Source organism: Phocoena sinus, chromosome 14 (assembly GCF_008692025.1).
Source record: "Phocoena sinus isolate mPhoSin1 chromosome 14, mPhoSin1.pri, whole genome shotgun sequence".
NCBI lineage: Eukaryota > Metazoa > Chordata > Mammalia > Artiodactyla > Phocoenidae > Phocoena > Phocoena sinus.
Genome location: NC_045776.1, coordinates 54213455 through 54234883, shown reverse-complemented (window position 1 = coordinate 54234883; position 21429 = coordinate 54213455). Strand labels below are relative to the sequence as shown.

At 35.4% G+C, this 21429-nt stretch overlaps 1 protein-coding gene across 4 annotated transcripts in view; it reads left to right on the top strand.

The window, feature by feature from the left end:
* METTL4 (methyltransferase like 4) overlaps window positions 1–21429 on the top strand; it is a 30424-nt gene that overhangs the window by 4915 nt on the left and 4080 nt on the right. For all 4 annotated transcript variants that reach the window (XM_032603570.1, XM_032603571.1, XM_032603572.1 and 1 more), the window contains exons 4-8: window positions 7015–7384; window positions 9511–9580; window positions 13467–13641; window positions 16069–16175; window positions 16557–16648. In XM_032603570.1, the coding sequence (XP_032459461.1) occupies window positions 7015–7384; window positions 9511–9580; window positions 13467–13641; window positions 16069–16175; window positions 16557–16648 (814 nt within the window). The remainder of the gene's footprint in view (window positions 1–7014; window positions 7385–9510; window positions 9581–13466; window positions 13642–16068; window positions 16176–16556; window positions 16649–21429) is intronic.

The window sequence follows — 21429 nt, the reverse complement described above, 5'->3', positions numbered from 1 at the left end:
TTTTTATGGCAATCAAATTTATAAACGTTTACTATTAGCATCTTTAAGATGTTGTGATCCTACTCCAAAACATAAATGTGTCTTTCCATTTGTTTAAGTTTCTGTTGTTATTCTGTAAAATTTTCTTTATATACATCTAGCATTAATTTAAAAAAATTGAATGTCTTGATTTTTCAGGTAATAATTATAACTCTTGCAAATATTAATAGTTTTACTTACACCTCTATAATTATTATATCCCTAATTTATTTATCTTCTCTAATTGTATAGGCTGGAAAATATGATACAATATTAAGTAACGTTTGTGAGAATATCTATCCTTGTCCCTGACTTTGTAGGAGATGATTTCCTCTCCACTGGGTTTTGGGCTGAGTTGGAAATATCATGTTAAAGAAGTTTCTGTGTATTCTTATTTATTGAGTGTTATTATCAACTGTGGTTACTGAATTTTATCAAATGTTTTTAAAGCATCTATGGAGATTGAATGGATGATTTTTCTCCTAATATTTTCCTTTGATTTTTAATCATATGTAAACCTTACATTTGTAGTATATATTCCAAATGACCATGATGTATTATTTTTTAAATGTTCTGCTGGATTTTGTTTGCTACTCTTTTATTTGGAACAGTCGTAAGTGAGATTGGTCTGATATATTTAATTTTTTTGTTTTATATATATAATTATATACAGATATTTACATATTTCAGTGTTGGAAGTTGGAAGTTTTTCTTTTTTCTCCCCAATTCTCTGGAGTAATCTGTTCTTTAAAAGTTTGGTAGAACTCCCCTTTGCATCCATCTCAGTATGTTGCTTTTTTTGTGGGGATACTTCTTTGACAGCTTTTCCTTTTTCCTCTTTGGAAATCAATTTTAGATTAAAAAAATTCTTTTGTAGTTAATCTTGGTAAATTATGTTATCTTAGAATATTATCCATTTCATCTAATTTTTCAAATTTGTTTATGAATAGTCTGTTTCTGTGGTTATTTTGCCTTCACTATTTATGTTTACTTCCTTTTCCTTGATAGATTAGCTAATGCTTTGCCTAATTTATTAGTTGTTTTTGAAATTAATTTACCTTAAAAATGTCTAACTTATTTCTGCTTTAATCCATTTTAATTTATTCCTTCTGTTTTTTTCTTTTTTTGACTTTTTGAGTTGTCTTAGTTCATTTTTTTTTCTTTTTTTTTTTTTGATGGAAGTATTCAATGTTATGATTTTTTTTCTTGGGGCACTGCAGCATACCATAGGTTCTGATATGTTGTGTTGTAATTGTCATGATGTGAAATTTCTTTGATATATCATGGTTTTCTAGAGATTTGCTTAAGAGTTGTTTGTAATAGAGTTTTAAATTTCCATGTTGGAATGGTATTTTTGGTTTGATGGTTAATGTTATATTTATCTCCATAAAAAAATGCCAAATTGCTTTCCAAAGTAGTTGTACTGTTTTGCATTTCCCACCAGCAAAGTATAAGAACTCTCTTTGCTTCATATCCTCACTAGCATTGATATCATCAGATTTTTGATTTTAGGAATTCTTTTAAGTGTGTAGTGGTATTTTATTGAGGTTTTAACTTGCATTTCCTTAATGACTAATAATGTTGAGAATCTTTTCATTTGCTATACATCCATATATATCCATCTGCTATACATTCTTCGTTGAAGTTTTCATAGGATCAGTGGTTTTTCATCCTTGAGTATTTGAATTAATTCACCAGTGAAATTATCTAGGCCTGGCGTTTCCTTTTGGGGAAGGTTTTTAGGAATAATATAAGGTTCTTTAATAGATAACAGGGATTTTCAGATTCTCTGCTTTTGCTTATGTCAATTTTGGCAAGTTGTATTTTCTAAGAAATTTGTCTGTTTCATACAACTTGTCAAATTTATTGGCATGAAGTTGTTCATAGTATTCTCTTATCATGCTTTTAATGTCTGTAGGATTTGTGATGATAAGTGATGCCCTTTTTCATTCCTGATGTTGGTGATTTGTATTCTTTCCTTTTCTTGCTAGGGGCTTGTTATTTTGTTGTTGTTGTTTTTTCAAAGAACCAGCTTTTTTTTGTAGGTTTTTTTTTTTTTTTTACTGTGGCAAAATATACATAAAATAAAATTTACCACTTTAACCATTTTTAGGTGTACAATTCAGTTGTACTGAGTACATTCACATTGTTTTGTAACTATCACCATTATCTCCTGAATGATTTTTTTTTTCCCCCAACAGGGAAGTGCCTATTTATATATTTTTTTGTTAATGGACATTTGGGATGTTTCCACCTTTTAGCTGTTGTGAATAATGCTGCTATGAACATGAGCGTACAAATATCAGTTCCAGTCCCTGCTTTCAGTTTTTTTGGGAATATACCCAGAAGTGGAATTATTGGATCATATGATAGTTCTAATTTTTTGAGGAACTGCCTTATTGTCTTCCACAGTGGTTGTACCATTTTACATTGCCACCAGCAATGCATAAGGGTTTCCAGTTTCTCCATATCCATGTCAGCACTTACTTTCTGTTTTTGTTTTTTTAACAGCCATTCTAATGGGTGTGAGTGGTGTTTCACTGTGGTTTTGATTTGCATTTTTCTGATGATTTATGATGTTGAGCATATTTTTATGTGCTGTTGGCCGTTTGTATGTCTTTTTTGGAGAAATGTCTGTTCATGTCCCTATTCATGTCCTTCACTCATTTTTAAATTGGGTTTTTGTTGTTGTTATTGAGTTTTAGGAGTTTTGTTCTTTTTTTTGGCCACGGTGCACGGCTTTTGGGATCTTAGTTCCCTGACCAGGGATTGGACCTGCACCCTTGGCAGCGAAAGCCTGGAGTCCTAACCACTGGACCGCCAGCGAATTCCCTAGGAGTTCTTTTATATTCTGGATATCAACCCCTTATTAGACACATGAATTGATGTCAAGTATATTCAAAGAACCAGCTTTTAACTTAATTAATATTCTTTACTGTCTATCTGTTTTCTATTTTGTTGATATCTGTTCTCTATTATTTTCTTCCTTTTGGTTTACTTTGCTCTTTTTCTAACTTCTTAAAGTAGAAGCTTTTGTCAGTGAATTTAGATTTTTTTTAATATAAGCACTTAAAGCTATAAGTTTGCCTTGAATCATTGCTTTAGTTGCATTCCACATATTTTGATATTTTGTATTTTCACTTTCATTCACTTCAAAATATTTTCTAATTTCCTCTGTGATTTTATCTTTGACCTATATGAATTATTTAGAAGTCTGCTGTTTCATTCCCAGATATTTGGGGTTTATATTGATATCTTCTTGTTACTGATTTCTAACTTAAATCCGTTGGGGTATAAGAATATACTCTAATGATCTCAATCCTTTTAAATTTATTGAGCCTTTCTTTATAGTCCAGCATATGAATTACCTTTGTGACTGTATTGTGTGCTATTTTTAATGTATTTTTGAATACGTATTCTACAGTTGTTGGATGCAGTGTTCTATGAATGTCAGGTTAAGTTGGTAGTGTTGTTCAGAACTTCTATATCTTTAGAGATTTTTGGTTTAATTGGTCTATCAATTACTGGGTAGATTTTTCTTAGGTGAGTTTAGAATGATGTTTTTAGACTAAGGCTGATTATTCCTTTTTACTGACACAAAATCTGTTATCTACCCAATACCCCTGTCAAGAACTGGGATGAAATGTCTGAGATTTTACTCTATTTGGAAGCTAACAAGCTAGCAAGTTTAGGTCTCAGATTTTATTAAAGTAGATTTAGACCTAAGATTTTATTAAATAAGGAGTTTATTGCTCCCTGCATAGCAGGAAACATATACTTTTTGTTCACAGACTTCCCTTGTACTCCATGGGGACGATGCCAAGGAGCCTCGGTGTATGCTCTGCATGCAGTAAATTTGGTTCATAGCTAAAGAACCCTAAGGTTAGGGAACCCCAGTTTTTTAAAATGGGTTGCAAACAAACCTGTCCAGCCTTTTGTCCCCGAGTGAGCCTTTATTAACCTGGACAGCAAACAGATCTGCCTTCTGGCTTGGAGGGAGACATGATCTCCGTCTTCCATGCTATATGAATATCCTTGTGTTGGAGGAACTGATCTTGAGGATATGACCACTGGTTGACCTGGACACTTGGAGGCTCCTCACCCCTCCTTTGTCTTTGGACTGTACACTCTGCCCACCGTTCCCACAGTGGGAGCTGTTTTCAAGGACATAGCCTTGAGAGAGTAAGCTGTTGTTGAGACGATCTGGACTGTGTATGTGACTGAACCCAGTTAAGAACGCTGTATAAACTTTTAGGATTCTGAGCGACAGGTACAGAGATCTACTTGTCTTGCAGCCTCCCAAGACAAGCCTCGTTTGTAAGTTCTCTTGTTGTTAAACCTGCCATCTTCCCATCTAGAGTGGTCTGCCTCTTTTCTTTGGTCTCTCCTTGCCCTCTGTGTACAGGGGCCAGTTTCAGATTTCATCTGGGAAGCTCTTGAGGTTACAAACCAACACCTTGAAAATTTATTCTGGAACAAAAGCTATCAGTGCCTCTGCTCACACAGCGAGACCCATGGTGAAATGTCCCCCAATTGTCCTGTGAATCATGATGTTTTCTGGTCTGAGTGTTGGAAACAAGTACTATTCTTGGCCCTGTGAGAGCTCAAGACACTGTTTCTTTTAGTCCTCTTGGATGATTCTTTTCTTGGCCTTGGATAGTTCCCCCACACACTTGGAGTGATCAGTATTTAGGGGAATTTCTCCAGTGTGACTACCTGCAGATATACAGAGTTCTCTCTGTACAGCTCTTTCCTCTCTGATGCTCTCCTGGGTACTCTGTCTTGGCATCCCCATATTCTCAGCTCTGTCTCCTTAACTCTGGATTTCTTCTAGACTCTGCCCAGATTCTTCCTGTGCCTTGGAAAATCTCCAGGCAGTTAGCTGGGGCAGTCATAGGGCTTACCTATGATTTCTTTCACTCTCCTTTGTTGCCTGATGTCCAGTGTCTTGAAAGCTTTTGTCCCTATTGCTCCATCTTGGTTGGAAGTGGAAGTCTCTGGCTGCTTTGAGCATTTTCAGCAATTTAATTGTGATGTTCCTTAATGTAGTTTTCTCTTCCTCCTCTTCCTCCTCCTCCTCCATTTGTTGATCTTCTTGGATCTGTGAATACATAGTCTTCAGCAAATTTAGAAATTTTTGGCTGTTGTCTCCTTAAATATATTTTCTGTCCCCTTCATTTTGGGTGCTTTTATTGCGTTGTTTTCAAGTGCATTAACCTTTTCTTCTTCAGTGTCTAATCTGCTGTAATTCCAATGTAGTGTATTTTTCACTTGTGCATTGTAGTTTTTAATTTCTAGACACTCAATTTGGTCTTTTCTTATAGTTTCCCTATCTCTTCTTAACAGGTTCATTTTTTTCTTTACATTTTTGAACATATGAATATGGTTATAATGAGTGCCTTAATATCCCTTTCTACTTTTTTTTCCTAATCTTTAAAAATGGGCTGCACGGGCTTCCCTGGTGGTGCAGTGGTTGAGAGTCCGCCTGCTGATGCAGGGGACATGGGTTCGTGCCCCAGTCCGGGAAGATCCCACATGCCGTGGAGCGGCTGGGCCCGTGAGCCATGGCTGCTGAGCCTGCGCGTCCAGAGCCTGTGCTCCGCAACGGGAGAGGCCACAGCAGTGAGAGGCCCACGTATTGCAAAAAAAAAAAAAAAAAAGGGCTGTACAAGCCCTGTGTGAACTCTGGAGATTTCTCCCTCTGATCATTTTATCTGGTTCTTTCCCTGACCTTGGGTATTTCATCACATACATGTGCTGATCACTACTCAGCTGGAGACTTGACCCTCTGCAGCTCTCTCCTCTCTGGTATCCTTCCCTGCAAACTCTGGCTGCCTTGGCCTTTCCAGACTCCCAGCTGTATTTCCTTAACTCAGAGAGATTGTTGGGCTCTGAATGGGTCTCTTTCCTGTACTGCTATCTAGAAACTTTCTCAAGGCGGTAAGCTGGAGCAACTCGTTTCTCCTTTTTTAGGGACTACTGTTCTACACTGCTTGACATCCATCCAAGGTCTGAAAACCGTTTTTTAAAAATAATTTTTTAAAAGTAATTTCAGATTAAAGGTACTCCATCTTGTCCAGAAGCAGAACTTGGCTTTTAATTTTATAATTATTTTGGTTGTATTATTGAAAACCTTTGTTTATATATTCATTTTATAGAGTTAATTTTTTTCTTTTTCTTTTTTTTTTTTTTACAATTCAAGCTATATTTTATAAAATCAAAGGTATATTTATTTTAAAATTAAATTACTAGGGGGACTTCCCTGGTGGTCCAGTGGCTAAGACTCCATGCTCCCAATGCAAGGGGCCTGGGTTCAATCCCTGGTCAGGGAACTAGATCCCACATGCTGCAACTAAAGATCTCATATGCTGCAGTGAAGATCCTGCATGCTGCAACTAAGACCCGGCGCAGCCAAATAAGTAAATAAATAAATATGTAAAAAATTAAGTTACTAGAAAAATTTAAGATTAAATGTGATTTAAACTTAATTCTTTTTTTTTTTGGCCACACTGCACAGCTTGCGGGATCTTAGTTCCCCGACCAGGGATTGAACTCATGCCCTTGGCAGTGAAAGCATGGAGACCTAACCACTGGACTGCCAGGGAATTCCCTTAATTCTTTTTATAAATTAGAAATTCCACTTTTTTTTTTTTCCACTTTCTTTTAGAAACATTATCAAATTTATCGTATAAAGTTTTAAGGATACATTTTCTATGTATTCAATATATTGTTTGGTTAGTTAATTTTCAGTGAGTTTATGAGATTTGTTTCATTCCACAGTTAAGAAATACCATTTCAAAGGTATATTCACACTTTCTCTTTTTGTTGGATAAAGTTATTTTCCTGTAAGCATTAAGAATGTTGATTTTAATCCAAGAGTTGAAATATTCAAAGCATAGTAGGAACTTTATTATTTAGAAAATTGTTTTAATGTCAGTGACTTTTTATTTATTTTTTAGTGACTTTTTAATGTACTTAAAAAAAATTCTTTTACAGATCAGGGGGCTGATTTTGGATGGATCTTCACAGTTAATCCAAGAAGGTCTCAAAAGTGGCTTTCTTCATCCACTTTATGAAAAACGGGACAAGTATAGTGAGCCCATTACTTTACCACTTGATACCTGCAATTTGTCAGAATTATGTGAAATGGCAAAGCATTTGCCTTCTCTGAATGAAATGGAACTTCAGACGTTACAATTGATGGAAGATGATATATCTGTTACAGAGCAGGATTTATTTTCACGGATTGTTGAAAACAACTCTAGCTTTACAAAAATGATTACCTTAATGGGACAGAAATACCTGCTGCCACCAAAAAGCAGTTTTCTTTTGTCTGACATTTCTTGTATGTACCCGCTTCTGAGCTGTAAGTAATTATTATGTTTATTATTAGAAAAAGATAATTTTTTTGTGGCCTCCGAAGTCAAGAACAAGTCTGAATGTTGAATGAGCACCAGCATTTTGTGATAGGGTAAACAATTTTCTCAGTGTATTTTTCTTTTAAATTCAATTTTAAAGTGCTGACTTCTGTCTTAAAAATTAAAAAAATTCTTATTACAAACAAATGGTCAAAAACTTAACTAGTCCCCAAGAGAGTAAACATAGTTACTGTTCTGTACTTAGGAATTCAGGGTACAGTTGGGGTTGACCAAATAACTTTATTTAGCTTTTATTCATAGCAAAGTAGAAACACTTCATATACAAATGTTAATTCCCAAACCATTCCTAGCCTTTTAGGTTACATTTTAAGCTACTGTTCAAGTTTATTATCTAAAGTTTCTCAAAATATTTTCCTGTATAAAGTTAAGAATTTAGATATTTAAGTCCAGAGTCACATACACCTGAATTTGAATTTAGATTCTGAAGCTTAACTATGAGTCTTTAGGCACTTCACAAAACTGAGCCTCAGTTTCCTAGTCTATAAAATGGATATGATAATACCTACTTCCAAGGGTAATTTTGGGGATTAGATGAGATAATCTGCATCATGAGCTTAGCTCAGTGATTTGTGTTTCTAACAAATTATAACTATTATAATATTCTAAGGGATGATGTAGATAAGAGGTATATTGACCAAATTGAATTTAATCTGCTGTTTAATGTTATTTGGACATTTTTAAGCAAAATTTTACATTATTAACATAACATAGCTTATTAATGAAAAGCTTTATTTAATTACTTTCAAACCGTCTTATAAATGATTGGTTATTCATGTCACAGTGTCATAAATTCTTCAGGGTAAATGACAAGATAACAAATTAATGAGAAAATCATGCTGTATTTGAACATTTTTTTCCCCATTCTTTTTGATCTTTGTTACTCTAATAGTTTAAAAACCATCACTTCCTTATTTTAATTTGCATTCTTTTGATCACTTATGAGTTTGTACATTTACAAAAATATACCTCTGTTTATAAAAGTAAAAGGGACAGCTCTTCCTCACAGTAAAATTCCAATTAATAAATGTAGGTAGAATGATGTAACTAGAAAATTTCCATTTGGCACACATCATAGTATTTGGGTGTCAAAATAGTGGATGAAAAGATGAGATGCAGGATATTTGCACAGTCTTAAAATATCTCCCTGCAAAATACTTATTAATTACAAAAGTAAAACTGGAGAAACCTGGCTGACAGCATTTTAACCAAATGATCAAAGGTAGTATCACTAATAATGAGACATTTTGACACTGTGTTTCCTGATAATGGCATGGTGATACTCTTGTCAAAAATAAAGAACCTAAATTTAATCACGAGGAAATACCAAACCCAAACTTGAGGGACATTCTATAAAATGACTAGCCAGTAGTCTTCAAAAGTATCAAGGTCATAAAAGACAAAGAAAGACTGAGGAACTTTTCCAGATTGGAGGAAATTTAGGAGACATGGCAACTGAATGCAATGTGTGATCCTGGTCCAGAGAAAAGGACACTAGTAGACTATTGGGGACATTTTGTTGTGGTCAATATATCAGTTAAAAGACAAGTTTTATTTCATGTAAAAAGTTGAAAAACAAAAGCAAAAAACCCACACGTACCCTATCTAGGCTTGAAAGGACCAAGTTAATATGGCTACCAAGACTTATAGGACATTTATAAATCATTGTTGTCTAGCTAAGGGAGCTGTAGTTATTTTTAGGAAGTCTCTGCAATAGGTGAAATTATGTTAAAATTCCAGAGGTACTAAATTATAAGGGGAATCTCTTAATTATTTTAGATAAATTATTTGAATAAATGCCACAAATCCTTTTCTTGCATTCCAGTATATTTGTGTCTGTAGTGAATGCACTTCATTGTTGAAGAACATGTTTAGTTTTTTTTTTTGCCATGTGGCATGTGGGATCTTAGTTCCCCAACTAGGGATGGAACCCATGCCCCCTGCAATGGAAGTGCAGAGTCCCAACCACTGTACCGCCAGGAAGTCTCAGAACATGTTTAGTTTTTAAAGTGATACGTATAGAAGATATTTTCTGAAATTGTCTCTTTGTTTTCAGGTAAGAAAACATATGATGTAATTGTGATAGATCCACCATGGCAGAACAAATCAGTTAAAAGAAGTAACAGGTAAGTATAAATAATTTATCTATTAGATATACTTTCTCAAAGCTATTGTCCTTTGTACATTCTAGTTACATATGCTAAAAGCATTACTTTATGATAATAGATTGTCTGAAACTACTAAAACACTTTCATTTTAAGATTTTAATTCCCTTAGGTAGATAATTCTCTTGAACTAGAACTATATGTAGATGTAGGTTAAGAATGTTAAAAGTAATATATTTATTAATGATTAAGGTTACTGACTGTCCAGTTCAGGGATGTTTCTATAACACCAAAAGGCAACATTTTTGCCTTCTTTGATATCAAATTCTAAAGTTTAGAAATATGTGCCAAAGTACAGTATTCCTTAATACTGCTATGAATGAATTGGTCTACTTCATTCTGAAATTTGTTTTTATTTATGCCACCATTTCGTTTATGTAACCTTTTAGAGTGATAAGTTCAATTAGTTAGTAAGATGACATTCCCTTTTAATAGCTTTTTAAAAAAGTTTTTCCCTCTAGTTCTAGTGAATGTCTTCAGTTGTATTTCCTCTCTCTTAGATTTTCTAGACTGAACAGTTCCTATTACCTTGACTTAAAGTTCGTATGAAATTTCTTCTCCACAATTATCTTGTTATGCTTTTTGTTTATGAGCTGTACCAATAATTGGACTTTTTTCTCTTAAAGTTTCAAGGATCATACAAAGAATTCCTGTAGCTATTCTCTATATGTGTGTATTTGTGCATGTGTGTAGATATCTATGTATATATAATTTTTTTCTGAACTGTATGAGAATAAATTATTTAGGAAGAAGTAAGTTACTCTGGAATATTTTATTCTGTATTCTTAAAAACAAATATATTAATATTTTCTTATATAATCATAATGTAATTATCAAAATAGGTAATTAATTTTCCTTTTTAATTTTCTAATTTTCCTTTATTAGAAAAAAAAGGAAATCATATAGGGCGATACTGTGATATATGTAAATATCTTGTTACCAGTTTTAGCATCTGTGGTAGGTAGAATACTGTTGTCCCCCCTCCCCCCACACCTGTCTCCATGCCCTTGTCCTAATCCCTGGAATTTGTGAATATGTTAAGTTACATGGAAAAGGGGAATTAAAATTGCAAATGGAATTAAGGCTTCTAAGAAAAGGAGATTACTATGCATTATCTGGTTAGGCCAGTCCTTAGTTTAGCTGTAGACAGGAGACCTAACTGAGGGTATTTCTCCCTTTTTTCTTTTCTGTTATTTTTTCTTCTCTTCTTTTCTTTCTCCCTTCTCCACCCTCCCCCTGCCCAAGTCTTCTCTCCTCTTCTTTCCTTTAAAAGTATATAGTATATAGAAAAACTAACCAAAAAAAAAAAGAAAAAAGAAAAGAAAGGAAAAGTGTATAGTATAAGCATATTTATAGGCTGATGGTAAGGAACTACTAGAGAGGTTGAAAATACAGGAGGGGAGTAATTAGCATCACTAATAGACTAGAAGATGAGAGTAAGAGAACACAGCTGGAGGGATAAGCTTTAAATATATGAAGCCATGCTATCCTTTAAGAGGAAATGTATAGCAATGGGTAAGTGAAAGCGTATAACCAGGCGGGAGAGGGTTAGGTAGTTGAAGCAGTCCGATGGCTTTTTTTTTTTTTAATATATGCGTTAACTTCATCTACAAAGAGTGAGTTTGGGCGAGACTTGAAAAGAGATGAAGGTTTGTAGTAGTTGACCAAGGATAAGTAAAAGAATTGATGAGTAGTTTTGAGAACCTAAGAATGGACTTAATTGAGCCAATTCTTCAGTTTAGCATTTTTCTCCACCTGATTTTTTCCATATGAAGAAGTTGAATTGAATTGTGTTGAAATTGAATTGAATTTAAGATTGGAGGTTTGCAGGAGTTATGGGGTGAAAGAGTAAAGGGGAGATTGGAGTTAGGGGTGTAGTGAGAAGGCAGAGGAGTGATTGGTGGTTGGTATGTGAGGAAGAGGAGAAAGTGTGGGCAGGAAGAAACTGATAGACTCAGTAAAGTGGAGGAATGGGGCACTGACTGAATGCTTTGATAAAGTCAAAGAATTGGTGACGGAGAAGAGGTAATGGCCAATCATCAGAAAATCTAGAAACAATAAATGCTGGAGAGGGAGTGGAGAAAAGGGAACCCTCCTGCACTGTTGGTGGGAATGTAAATTGATACAGCCACTATGGAGAACAGTATGGAGGTTCCTTAAAAAACTAAAAATAGAACTGCCATATGACCCAGCAATCTCACTGCTGGGCATATACCCTGAGAAAACCTTAATTCAAAAAGATACATGTACCACAGTGTTCATTGCAGCACTATTTACAATAGCCAGGTCATGGAAGCAACCTAAGTGTCCATCAACAGATGAATGGATAAAGAAGATGTAGTACATATATACAATGGAATATTACTCAGTCATAAAAAGGAACACAATTGAGTTATTTGTAATGAGGTGGATGGACCTAGAATCTGTCATACGGAGTGAAGTAAGTCAGAAAGAGAAAAACAAATACTGTATGCTAATGCATGTATATGGAATCTAGAAAAACGGTACTGGTGAACCTAGTGGCAGGGCATGAATAAAGACACAGCATAGAGAATGGGCTTGAGGACACGGTCGGGGGAAGGGGAAGCTGGGACGAAGTGAGAGAGTAGCATTGACATACACATACACTACCAAATGTAAAATAGATAGCTAGTGGGAAGCAGCCACATAGCACAGGGAGATCAGCTCGGTGCTTTGTGACCACCTAGAGGGGTGGGATACGGAGGATGGGAGGGAGGCTCAAGAGGGAGGGGATATGGTGATATATGTATACTTATAGCTGATTCACTTTGGTGTACAGCAGAAACTAACACAACATTGTAAAGCAATTATACTCCAATAAAGATGTAAAAAAAAAAAAAAAGTAATGGCCAGAGATCAGTGTATATGGTTTCAGAAATGGAGCAAGTTTGAGTGATGCCAACGTCCAGGTTTTGGCCACTCGGAATTATTGAAGTGGGGTGAATGCAATTGTATTTATTTAGGGGAAGAATAGGTGAGTGTGTACATTATTTAGCCTGTGCTTTGAAATTGCCCAGGATACTGGCAAGATTTATGTTGGTGAGGTAGAAGGATCTCAGAACTTAAATCCTCATTGAATATGGAGAGTGAGGATGTAATAGGTTCGATAAGGAACATTGGAGGCTAGATAGCGTACTTCTCAAAGAGAAGGGGATTTTACACAAAGGTAGATGGCTGATAGCCTGGAACTGGCAATAGGGGAGCTAGGAGAATACTGACCTCTCCTCTTCCTGTTGTGTGTGTTGGGTGCTGGAGAAAGGGCCACATTGGTTTGATGGGGTATTGTAGAGCAAGTAGTGTTTTAGCAAGAGAAACTAGACTTCATACTACTAACGACCAGGAGGTGCAAGACTGTAGAATTTTTTTTTGTAATGAAAGCATGAGAGTTTCAGAGAGCCCAGTAGAACTGATTGGGAAGGATGAAAGAAACAAGATGATAGACTGAAGATGTTCGTGGGATATTGAGATAGTAGTTTCAAGACTGTTAATGGGGTCCCTTTGTAATGTACAGATTATCAAACCATAATATTTGCTTAATTTTGAATGTTAGAAAAGCGTATAGAAAATATTAGTAAAATTACTGAAATGTAATACATTTAGAAATGATAAAGAAGTATGGCTTCATCATTTTAAATTAGTAAAAACTAAAAATATTATTTCTGACTTGCGTGTAATAATGTGTCCACTGGGTGTCAGTGTGGCTTCATATTTAGTTGCACAAATAAATATAGGAGCTTTGTGGAGTCAATGTTATACAGGTCTTCTCCCTGCTTATTTTTCTTTTTCGCAGCAAATTTTGCTAATATTTTTTTCTGTTTATTTTTAGATATAGTTATTTATCACCACTGCAAATAAAGCAGATACCTATCCCTAAGGTGGCTGCTCCAAACTGTCTTGTTGTTACTTGGGTGACGAATAGACAGAAGCACCTACGTTTTGTTAAGGAAGAGCTTTACCCTTCTTGGTCTGTGGAGATAGTTGCTGAATGGCACTGGGTAAAAGTAAGTTTAGAAGTTAATGTATTTGTTAACTTTATTTGTTAATAAGGTGTGACATACAAGTCACATAAAGGTAGCATCTACTTTTTTAATGCTTAACATGTCACCGCTCTACTCCTTCAACATGGTCTAATTAAAATGTTTACTTTGCTACTAAATACCTTTGTCTTCTTATTCTCAAGACTTTTTACCTATTTGTTCTGTATATTTTTGTAGTAGAATCCCAAACTGCTGGCCTTCAGAAATCACTCGGAGATATCAGGATGACATTTTAAAAAGCTCTGATGTCTGTAGTTTAAGAAACAACAAACAAAAACTTTGGGGAATTTGTCCATCACTAAACATAGAAATTGTCTTACTGTTCATCTTCTTCCTCTTTGCTCATCCAAAATTTCAGCTGCCCTTTGTGACTTCTGTCTTTCTTTTTTCTTTTCCTTCCTCCCTTCCTCCCTTCCTTCCTCCCTTCCTCCCTTCCTTCCTCCCTCCTTCCCTCCCTCCCTCCCTCCCTCTCTTCCTTCCTTCCTTCCTTCTTTCTTTTTTTCTTATGTTTCTGGGGATGAGAGGGAGATAGCAAAGAAATCTGTGGAAGAGTTGGGAAAATGCTAGAAGCAAGGACCTTTTATACTTTAAACCTTAACTTAGTTCCTCAGTGCCTGTTTTTGAAAGAAATGATTCCAACTCTTGGATTGGTTGAATGATCTTTAATATCTTTGCTTGGTATAAAAATACCAAAAAATACAAAAATATAAGGCATCAGTTCAGAGTTCATTGGACATCCTTTTAAAGATACATTGTCTCAGGTGAATTCCAGAAAACCCCTCCTAAATTTTAAAAAGGTAAACCAGGTTATTATGGGTTGAATGTTTTAACATTTATATAATATTTATATAACTGTATATTCATTTTAGACACAGGTTCTATTTTTATGTGCTTTGTGTACTTTGTAGTGTACTGGAATATCTTCTAAAAGCTGTGTACATTATTTATTTGCACCTATTTTGTGAGACTTGGCAAACAAACACTTAAGTTGTGTCTTTGCTTTTACAGTTGTGCTTTGGGCTTAGCTTTGGTTGATTTGCTGTAGGACCATAACAGGAATATAAAACTCCATTCCACTCTGTCTATTATGGCAGTTCTTTTATAATCAGAGACTGAGGCCAAAGTCACGAAAAGGTTACCTTCTGAAATCAAAACCAGTAAAATGCTAATACATGAAAACTAAGACTGTTCATTTCTGGTAGTAATCAGTTCTATGAGATGGTATGATATGACTATAGCTTAAAACAAAAATATGTTTTATGAAATACTTATTAGGTAATTGAACATATTGTTATATCAGAAGGAGTAATCTGCATTGAGTATAAAGGATATCCAAAGAATAAGAATTTGCCAGTGTTTATACAGTGCTGTGTGGAATAGATGCTGTTTCTCGTGGGCCCTAGAGGTGATAAAAGGACTTGGTTTTTTAGATACCTCGATATAGGGTAAAGGGTTCCACAGAGAATAGATATGAATATTCTGATAGTGAAAATATTTTCTTCCATGCTTAATTAATGATTTGATATTGTTATTATAAATTGTGTTTTGAGTTTGATTAGCTAAAGTGAGTCTTTGGGAGTCTGATCACTCCAGGATGAAATGATAAGATTGAATTTCTGGATTTATAATGCCAAGAAATTGGACCACGTATTGTCTATCTCATCAATCCCTGAGCTTCTTTCATTATTAATTTTAGCTCTGACCGTATTTAATGCCATTGTTTCCTATAAGTAAAGGAAAATATTGTAATTGACTTAGTCACATTGCCAGTAATAGGTAAATGTTATTTGAACAAATAAATGAATTAATGATGGCATGGTTTCCAATAATAAATTTTAATGAAAAATAGAGGTTTTTGTGTGCAAGATGATAAAATGATACTTAAAATTTTTTAGTCCTTCATAGCTGCCTTGTCCATTATGGTAGTCACTAGCAGTATGTAGCTCTTCAGCACTTGAAATGTGGCTAGTCCAAATTGAGACGTGGTGCTAAATGTAAAATATAAGTGTTTTGGATTTAAAAGACTTAGTATGAAAGAAAGAATATAACATACCTCATAATTTTTTGAATTGATTACATATTGAAATGGTAATATTTTAGATAGGTTAAATTAAAAATAATTAAAAATTATTTAAAACTTAAAATACAATTAAAATTAATTTTGCCTCATTCTTTTTGCTTTTTTAAATGTTGGTACTAGAAAATCTAAATTACATGTGTGGCTTAAACTTGTGGCCCACATTATATTTTTATTGGACTGCGGTAGCCTTGAGGTTTAATACTTCTTTTTCTTTGGTGAAAATTGTATAGTGGTAGGAAAAAAAACCCAGTCCTTTTCCTGGATATTTACAGATGTATGGGTTGTTTTTGTTTTTGACTCCTTTTCATCAGATCACCAGTTCAGGAGAGTTTGTGTTCCCATTAGATTCTCCGCACAAAAAGCCTTACGAAGGTCTTATACTGGGAAGAGTTCGAGAAAAAGCTGCTTTACCATTAAGGTAGGAAAGGTGATTTTTCAAAATTGTATAAATGTAGTGATTTTAAGGCTTTTAAAAGTTATTAATACAGTGATCATTAGTTTTTGTTAATTTTTACATTTTTGAAAATCTGAAAATGGCTGAGATAAGTGTGAATGGTACGGCACATGAAATTTTATATTATCTTTTGCTTTATCTAATGTGTAAGAGTCATTATTGTAGAAAAGGAAACTATCTGAAATTTCTTAATACTTAGGTTGTTGATTTTCATTATTTCTATTCTTAAATTTATTATAAATTCAGATACTATTGGAAAGTTGAAAAAAAATCAAGGCAACTGTGGCTTATATGTAAAAAATTGTCCTCTAAAATATAATTTACGTTTTTGTTCTGTTTTAATAGGAATGCAGGTGTAAAAGAGCTCCCCATTCCAGATCACAAGTTAATTGTCAGTGTGCCCTGTACGCTTCACTCACATAAGCCACCTCTTGCTGGTATGTTTTTATAAAATAGTTATGACTTATGTGAAATTGACAAAAGGGTTGAATGTATTGATAGTATTTGAATAGTCTAGAAATTTGGAAATTAAATCAGATATATGTTATTTTAATTAATATTCTAAAATCATATAGCAGAATTTATGGAATAGAGAATAGATTTTTTTTTTGCTACAGAAAGCTTTATTGTTTCCAATTGGTCAGTAGCTTGGGAGAGGGCTCCAGGCGGTTACATAGCTGCCTAGTGGCAGCAGGGAGAGGCTCAGGCAGAGGCCCTGAGACCAGGAGGTGGAATCGGGCCCTCAAGGGCCACTGGGCTCGAAGGCTACTGGTCCTAAGTACTCGCCTAGCCCTGGCTGGGGGCTGGCCAGCCTGCGGAGGTTGGTCAGGTGGTCATCCATCTTCTTAAGTCTCACCTCCTTATCCAGGAGGTGGCTTCCCAGGAAGGCACAGAGATGGTCTGTGTGGGAAGAACCCAGGGCATGCAAACCCAAAAGGGCCTGGTTCAGGTTCTTCTCCGAGCCCATGGCAGCTTCTGTGGCGTCCAGGGCTTTGCCCCGCTCATCTTGTGGGGGCTTCGGCATGTCCCGGAAGAGGGCGCTGCTGCCACACTGGTTTTGCATCTTGGAGAGGTGCTGGGCCAACCCGCTGAAGGAGGCAGGGCCCTGGCCCTCCAGAGCCGCGTTGTGGCGCTCGGAGCAGAAGCCCTGAGAGAGGTAGGTGTAGCAGGCCCGCGGATGCAGGTCCACCAGGTGGGCGACCGCACCCTCCACTTGGGTGGAATAATTCTCACGAATCTGGGAGGTCATCGTGGGTGGCACTAAGGAGCTGACCGCAAAAGTGGTGTTGTTTGGTCCCGGAGGTCGCAACTGGAAAAGGGTCTGGAGGGTGGTTGGTGGTTGGAAAAAGGGTCTGTTATGTTAAAACACTGTTGAAGTGGAGACGGAGCAGCGTGACCACCCAGTGCACCCATGCAGATTAGTCCTACATTACCTCAGCCTTTCCTCTTCGCCACTTTTTAGGTTCCCCTTACTAACTGGGTTGTTATCCCATCACTGCCCTCAGCAGAATGAAGACTGATGGTGCATGTGAGGACTAGTTCTGCTAGGTGCTTTATTGTACTCTCAGGGTTCTATCCCTTGCTGGCTCTAAAGCCAAGAGCGCAGAAAGCAGAGAGATGGTCAACTATCAAGAATTCCCTTGATAGTTGGTAGACACTCTCAGTTTTATGTTGAGTTGGTGTTGCTTTTCTGAACCATTGGAAAGGTAATTGCTGCAGCCTGCAATTCTTACTAGTCTTAATGCTATAGTATAATGTCTATCATTTAATGAAGCTAAGCAGCAAGGAATAGTGGAAAGCTTTAGCTTTTCAGATTGACTAACATGAGTTTGAATCCTGGTTCTGCTACTTGAGCAAGTTACTCTAATAATTTTCCACCTGAAAGTCGACATTTGAAGGGGGAATAATGATATTTAATCTTTCAGAGTTGTGAGGATTGTTTATATTTGAAATTCTGTAGCATATAGTAGAAGATCAGTAAATGCTAAATTTTTCAAGTGAAAGAATAAAAAAATAGGAATGTAATAGGAATAGGAATATGAGAGATACTGAATTTGACATTCAAAGTTTACTGTTAAAATTTTTTCTTTAGAAATATATATTTTATTAATTTGGTGGTCCTGGCTTAAATCAAAACTTTCACGCTGCCACTCAGGAAGACTATAGGCTATCAGCTTATCACCTGATTTTGCAGAATATGGGATAGTTCATGAGCTAGGATACATAGAAAGGTGAATTCAAATTCCCAAGAGAATGCTTATTGGTAGCATTTAAGATTTCTATTATCTTAAATTGTTTATACTGAGAGTCTTTAGTGTTAATTCATTTGAGAAATGTTCAGATGTCTACCTGTTGATCCATTCTTTGACTTAGAGGGATTCTTAGTGAATAATTGCCTGTAAACTTTGGACTGTTATAGATTCTTTAATGCAGTAAACATTTGACTTAACTGACAAGTGTAGCTGTACTGTTCTTTGAGAAAAAAATTATGTTTGCCACCAGTTATACTCATTGGAGGAAATCTAATTTGTATTCTTCTCATTTGAATTTTCTTTATCATTTGGTGAGTACCAAAGCTTAATTTAGGGTTTGTCTTAGGGCTTATTTTTTTACTTTTAAAAATCCAAGCGCCAGACCCAAAAAACCTTTCATTCCCAAATGATAAACTATTTCTTAATTCATTTTACATAGATTATGTTTAAAGAGTAGTCTTAAGATATAAGGTTTTAGGGCTTCCCTGGTGGCGCAGTGGTTGAGAGTCCGCCTGCCGGTGCAGGGGATGCGGGTTCGTGCCCCGGTCCGGGAGGATCCCACATGCCGCGGAGCGGCTGGGCCCGTGAGCCATGGCCCCTGAGCTTGCGCGTCTGGAGCCTGTGCTCTGAAACGGGAGAGGCCACAACAGAGAGGCCCGTGTACCGCAAAACAAACAAACAAAAAAGAAACAAAATATAAGGTTTTATAAAATAGTGAGTAAAATTAGTCTTTTATTAATACTAATAAAAATTAGTACATATTATGGCCTGTAGTTATGAAGTGCAGTTCTGCTGTGTTCCCAGTAGAGCGCAGCACAAACACATTTTTAGCATTGAGAATATTTAAAAAGAAAAGTTAGATTTTGGGGGGGGGAATCTTGTGTGACTCAATATATGTTATTCTTATGTTTTGGTTAAGTACTGGTAGACAAGAAGTATTTATAACCCTTTATTTTTGAGTTCATGTTACTGGATAGCAAGTGCCTGTATTTTGGATACAGAGCCACACAAAGCCATCAGAAAGCAACTTGCAGATTTCTGCAGTATATTTTACTCTGAAGTGAGAGAGTGGCATGGACATATATACACTACCAAATGTAAGATAGATAGCTAGTGGGAAGCAGCTGCATAGCACAGAGAGATCAGCTCAGTGCTTTGTGTTCACCTAGAGGGGTGGGATAGGGAGGGTGGGAGGGAGGTGCAAGAGGGAGGGGATATTGGGATATATGTATATATGTAGCTAATTCACTTTGTGATACAGCAGAAACTAACACAACATTGTAAAGCAATTATACTCCAATAAAGATGTTAAAAATAAATAAAAATAAATAAAATAGTATTTTACTCTGAATCATAACCCTAGGATTTAGGATAATACATGTTCTCTATATAATGCTTAGAACTTTTACATGTAAATGTTCTTAAACTGCTTTATGCCAATTCACAAAATGAAATGTTCTCTCTTTTGCTTTTAGAAACACCAATTTTTTTTCTTTTAACATGTTTTAATTAGTTATTTCTACTGCAAAATGTAAAAAACACCAAATTGGAAGCATATTCTGTTTCAAAATGAGACATTTACTCTTTTTAAGTTTTGAAATTTCTTCCTATAGACTGAAACATAAGCCAACAATAGCTATGGCTTATAACCTAACATAAATGTATAATATTTTAAGTTTAAAGATTTAAGGTAGGAAAATCATGAAATAAAAGTATTTGAATGAAAATTTTGTTTTTCATATTGTACCTTAGAGGAATTTCTACTCCTTTTTACTACTTTACTCGCAACAATTTATATCTGAACAGTTAAATATAGTTTGATGAGATTTTATGCACTGACATTTGAGCCGCTTTTCCCCCAGCCATGCCCTTTGCTCCCAAGCAGAAGGGGAATGACGGGCTATGTATGAATTACTTCCTCTCCATTAGTTACAAGTATGTTTTACTAATGCCAGATGTTATGTAATTATTTATATATATTGTCATACTCACATTTAAATTTATACATTTGAATTTGCTTTTTTAAAATTGAGATAATTGACATATAACATTGTATTAGTTTCAGGTGTACAACATAGTGATTCAAGATATATATACATATTCACTGATCACAATAAGCCTATACATGGTTACAAAATTTTTTTCCTGTGATGAGAAATTTTAAGATCTTGCATTTTCTTTTAAATTGATATTTAAAATTAGTAAGAATAAAATATTCCCATTAATTTGCCTCTATTTCTTTTGCTTTGTTTTGAAATTAAACATATGTGGTTAACAGTACAAAAACATTACTCCTTGATTTTCTGTGTTTCTCAGCTAGAAAGGAAAAAAGCCATGCAGAAATGTGTTCCATTGATAAAGTAGAAGGTGATAAATGGGTTTAGGTTTTATGTATTTTTCCACTCCAAGTACCTGGCCATCTTTTTCTATTAGCTAGTGAACTCTTAGAAGACATGGATATCTATTTCTTTTGTTAAGTCCCATAGCACTTATAATGGGTGCTCAGAAATAGTAAACATTAAAAAAAAAATTATTTATTTATTTATCTAGGCTGTGCCAGGTCTTAGTTGTGGCATGCAGGCTTCTTAGTTGCAGCATGCATGCAGGATCTCGTTCCCTGACCAGGGATCAAACCTGGTCTCCCTGCATTGGGAGCACAGAGTCTTACCCACAGGACCACCAGGGAAGTCCCTCAGAAATAGTAAACATTATTGACTGGCTGATTCCAGTTTAGACTCCAGTTTAAAATTCCAAAATAGAGTTGCTAACATCTTTGTACCAAAGAACTGAACAAGCAGAAAGAAGAAAACAAAACCTTGCCTTCAGTATAACCTTAGACCACATTAAAAGTGAATTGAGGCCAGTAAGGCATTGAATTCATGGGGCAAAAATGGAAAAGTGATATAAAAGTTTATTGTTCTAAGACTCTGGGGAAATTTTTCTCACTCAAGTTTAATAGCATTTAA